General features: G+C 37.9%; 1 protein-coding gene across 1 annotated transcript in view; it reads left to right on the plus strand.

The window, feature by feature from the left end:
* LOC143037736 (uncharacterized) overlaps positions 1-5,000 on the plus strand; it is a 169,417-nt gene that overhangs the window by 17,008 nt on the left and 147,409 nt on the right. Inside the window, exons 8-9 of the mRNA XM_076206284.1 lie at positions 168-380; positions 2,862-3,152. Of these exons, the coding sequence (XP_076062399.1) occupies positions 168-380; positions 2,862-3,152 (504 nt within the window). The remainder of the gene's footprint in view (positions 1-167; positions 381-2,861; positions 3,153-5,000) is intronic.

Genomic DNA, 5,000 nt, shown 5'->3' on the forward strand with positions numbered 1-5,000 from the left:
GAGACAAGAAGCGATCCCTCAGGCCCATATCCCTTTTCAGATTTCTGATTTGTGGCTCTCAACTCCATCGAAGGAGAAGGGGTATCCGCTGTGTAGGAGAGCAGGGTTTCTTGGGGGGACCCACTGAGGTCAAGCTTTGTGTCGCTCATGTCCGTATCTCCTTTCAGATTTCTCCTCCGAGCCTCTCAACTTCATCGAAGGAGAAGAGGTGACCGCCATTCGAGTACAACCCTCAGAGGCGGATCACATTGATTTCAGCGACGAATCCTGCAAAGACTCTGTCTGCTACTTCCTCGGGGCGACGAAGGACGACATCGTCACCATCTGCAAGAAATTGACCGATGTCGAGTATTGCGAGGAGACGTCAGCCAGCGACACCAGTAAGTCACTCAACTGTCAGGGTGTGTGTAATTCTGGCCGGTCTTCCACCGTTTCAGACACTGATCAGCCCCTTAGTCTACGACGAGTTTGTTTTTTTTCTCACTCATTCATTTCATGTGCCCAAACTATGATAATAAACTTTCAAGAGTCCTATGTGCCAACTCCCTCTCCATCCCATCTCTCCTCGGTTCTCACTCTATCCATCCTCATAACCACCACCATATTTCTCGGACGCATTTGAACTTCTTTCTGCCTCCCTCAAGTCCCAACTCTCCGCCCTAAACAATATCGCAGGCACAACAACTCCTTCATATATTTTTTTTTTGTATCCATTCCCAGATACCTATTTCTCATGACACTTTTCTCATTCCCCCGAGACATCTACTTGCTTCCCTCACTCTTCTGTTTATCTTCACCCCCACTCCTGCCACATGTAACCCTAAATACATATATGTATATCTATATCTGTGTGTGTGTGTATATATATATGTATATATATGTATATATATATATATATATATATATATATGTATATTTATATATATATATATATTATATATATATATATGGAATAAAAACACTAGGAGCGTGTGTTCACAAATGCGTAAGTAACCACTAGGAAAAGTAAACTAACGAAGCAGAGCGCTTTCGTATAATTACATCATCAGTGCAGATACAAAGAAGGAATTATAAGATGAAGAAACAAGGTACAGAATATATGACATAGTGAAGAGGGCATTCGGAGAGGTACACGTTACGGACGTTTGGGCCGTCCTGGTAGCCAACAAGTATGGGACGTTTGGGCCGTCCTGGTAACCAACAAGTATGGGACAACTGCTCATAATTTATATTACAATTCAAACAATTTTGAAATTTCATGATAGTTTTAGATAGTTTTAGATAGTTTTATTTCTCATGAAATTTCAAAATTGTTTGAATTGTAATATAAATTATGAGCAGTTGTCCCATACTTGTTGGTTACCAGGACGGCCCAAACGTCCCATACTTGTTGGCTACCAGGACGGCCCAAACGTCCGTCACGTGTACCTCTCCGAATGCCCTCTTCACTATGTCATATATTCTGTACCTTGTTTCTTCATCTTATAATTCCTTCTTTGTATCTGCTTCGTTAGTTTACTTTTCCTAGTGGTTACTTACGCATATATATATGTATATATATATGTATATATATACATATATATATATATATATACATATATATACATATATATGTATATATATATGTATATATATATATATAATTTATATATACACACACACATACATATATATACATACATATGTATGTATATATATATATATACATATATATATGTATATATATACATTATATATATATATACATATATATATACATATATACATATATATATGTATATATATACATATATATATATATATGTATATATACATATATATATATATATATATATATGTGTGTTTGTATATATATATGTGCGAGTATATATATATATGTATATATATATATGTATATGTATATATATATTTCTAAACAAAAATGTAGTAGCACATTTGTAAATGACACACTGGAACCCACAGTCGGAGAAAATAAACTTCGAATACAGAAGAATCCTATATTTCGGCTGTCAACTGTAGCCTCTTCAGGAAGAGGGCTACAGTTGATAGCCGAAATATAGGATTCTTCTTTATTCGAAGTTTATTTTCTCCGACTGTGATTTCCTGTGTGATATATATATATATATATATATATATATATATATATATATATATATATATATGTATATGTACGTATAGATATGTATATATATATATGTATATACATATATATATATATGTATATATATGTATATATATGTATATATTATATATATATACATTATATATACATATATGTATGTATGTATGTATATATACATATACATATATATATATATATATTTCTAAACAGAAATGTAGTAGCACATTTGTAGATGACACACAGGAACCCACAGTCGGAGAAAATAAACTTCGAATAAAGAAGAATCCTATATTTCGGCTATTAACTGTAACCCTCTTCCTGAAGAGGGCTAGAGTCGATAGCCGAAATATAGGATTCTTCTTTATTCGAAGTATATTTTCTCCGACTGTGGGTTCCTGTGTGATATATACATATATATATATATATATATATATATATATATATACATCAGTGTATATATATATATACTAATGTAACATCAGTAAGCATCTGTAAAGATATCTATGTCCGAAAAAAGACATTCATGTTTGTGTGTATGTGTGCGTGTGTGCGTGTGTGTGTGTGTGTGTGTATGTGTGTGTGTGTGTGTGTGTGTATGTGTGTGTGTGTGTGTGTGTGTGTGTGTGTGTGTGTGTGTGTGTGTGTGTGTGTGTGTGTGTGTGTGTGTGTGTGTGTGTGTGTGTGTGTGTGTGTACATAAACGAGTTCACTTGAACAGCAATTTTCCACATCCCCTGCAGGTTCATTGGAAGAATCTCCCACGATGGTGCTAACTCGAGAGTCGACAGGCGATGAGGTCACACTGACACTTTCCGACCTCGTAGATGACCCTCTCAGATCCATCGACATGGTAGCTTGGGTCCAAGGCGAGGAACACCCAACGAGTTACTCCCCACCTGGATACCAGTGCGAGATCGAGGAGACCAACTGCAAGCAGGTTCTCGAAACGGCACCCGACGGAGACTCTTTCAAGGTTTTAGTCACCTATGTGACAAACGGCACCATCGAGTCAGTCGTCAAGACGTTCCAAGGTTAGCTACTAACTGGTTTTCGAGGTAGTTCCGTGGGGCTGTGAGTGTTGGTCTGTGCAATGGATTATAATTCTCAAACAATTCCAGGGAGATGCTATACTTGTTATTATCACCATATAGAAACCTGCGTAGGACACCACGCAGCCACCTTAGTTAACCAATTCACTACCAAGCTGCGCTAAATCAGCTTCTGACAGGTGAGGTTTATTGAGGCCGGAACCCTTAGTTGGAGACGTAATAGGTCCACAATTGATGCCTTCCACCGTGACTCCATGAGAGAAGGCTATGTTACATTCACGATAGTTCTTCCACGATGGTACGATGGACAGTATGTCACTTTATAGTCAGTCTAGTTTGATTGTTGCATGATTTATCATCACGGGAAGAACGGCCCTTCTTTCATTTGTCTATTGAAATTTCCTTCATTCTTTTTTGTCTTTACTTATTTATTTATTTGTTTGCTTATTTATTTCATTTGATTTGTTTATCTATTATTTTCATGCACTTCATCAGATCTTTCTTGAGATTGCTTGCAAGGATAAAATTGACCAGATCTTCCCGAGAATATGGCATCCTGTCTACTGCGGATCTCCCTCCGAGTCATCCTCTAGAGGTTCGGTGTCTCATCCTCGTCCTTGCCGTCCATCCCTTTGGGTCTTTTCTTTGTGAAAACCCTGTACTCCGCTGAGCTCAAAGTTTCTGTTTCTGTCCAGTGTTTCAAGCTTAGCTCAGTCTCCTACATCTCTTCTTGAGAGGTCATTGAGTCGAGACCTGATAGCACCGGCCTCCGCTGCTTCGGTTGCGATGGCTACTCGAGGTAGCCCGTTGGAGATCACGCGCCAAGAAATAATCCTCGCTTCGCAGTTTCCATCAAATTGTTGTGTGGCGAGTTGGTTCATGGGTGTGGCATTGCACGGTTTCTCAGGTTTGATATACTTTTGAGGGTATTTTTCGCTGAAGCAAGTCTTTGTGTAAACTGATTGAGAGCTTCTTCTAGCATTGACATGCATCTTTCTTTAACAGTTTTTACTTCTAAACAAGCTGTTGTTTTTCTGCTTTAGATCTTTTTCACATTCCACTAAAAATTTAATACCAAAATCAACCTGCTCAAGGTTTCTTTTATGCCCTTTGTCATCAAATAATCTGCTTTGAAGACTCTTTTCGTGTAAAAAGATTTGTTTGTAGAGGTCATGAGGGTCAGCTGGTCAGCTTTCGTCTTTTGAAAAAACAGAATTCAGTCTCTCAAACTCCTGCACAATTGGTGTAGCAAATTGAAAGTATAATTGTTTTTTGTGGTCCAAGAACATTTCTTTAAGTTGCCTTACTTGAAACTTTGCACCAACTGTAGCATTGCCAGGGTTTACACAAGAAAAATATGCCTTAAGTTCTTCCCAGTTCATCAATATGTTCAATATAAACCTTTCCACGAACAAGCCACCGAGTAGAAGAAGAAGGCTTTTCGAATGGGAGAGGAGCAGTCTGTGCTGGCTGTGAATCTGGAACCGTATTCATTATCTGAAACTACTCTTTGTATGCCTCTCGTCGTAATTCACTATTACGAAACCAGTCAGGCACTTCTGTCAACATGTAGCCAACATTTCCAGGTAGCTTGTCCGGTGCATACTGAATGCATAGTGCTAGAGAATGGCATGTGCACTTGAGCTGTATGCAGGAAGGAGATGCATTTCTAAGCCTAGACCATAAAGAGTTATTGCATCCAACCATGTTAGATGCACCATCAGATGCAAACCCAATGCAGTTTCCAAGAATCTGACCACAATTTCTAATTTCATCATCAATTAAATTGAATAGATTTTCACCTGTAGCATCAACTATTGGAAACAAACC

This window comes from Oratosquilla oratoria, chromosome 23 (genome assembly GCF_046742065.1).
Source record: "Oratosquilla oratoria isolate Oo_2021 chromosome 23, ASM4674206v1, whole genome shotgun sequence".
NCBI classification, from domain to species: Eukaryota; Metazoa; Arthropoda; class Malacostraca; order Stomatopoda; family Squillidae; genus Oratosquilla; species Oratosquilla oratoria.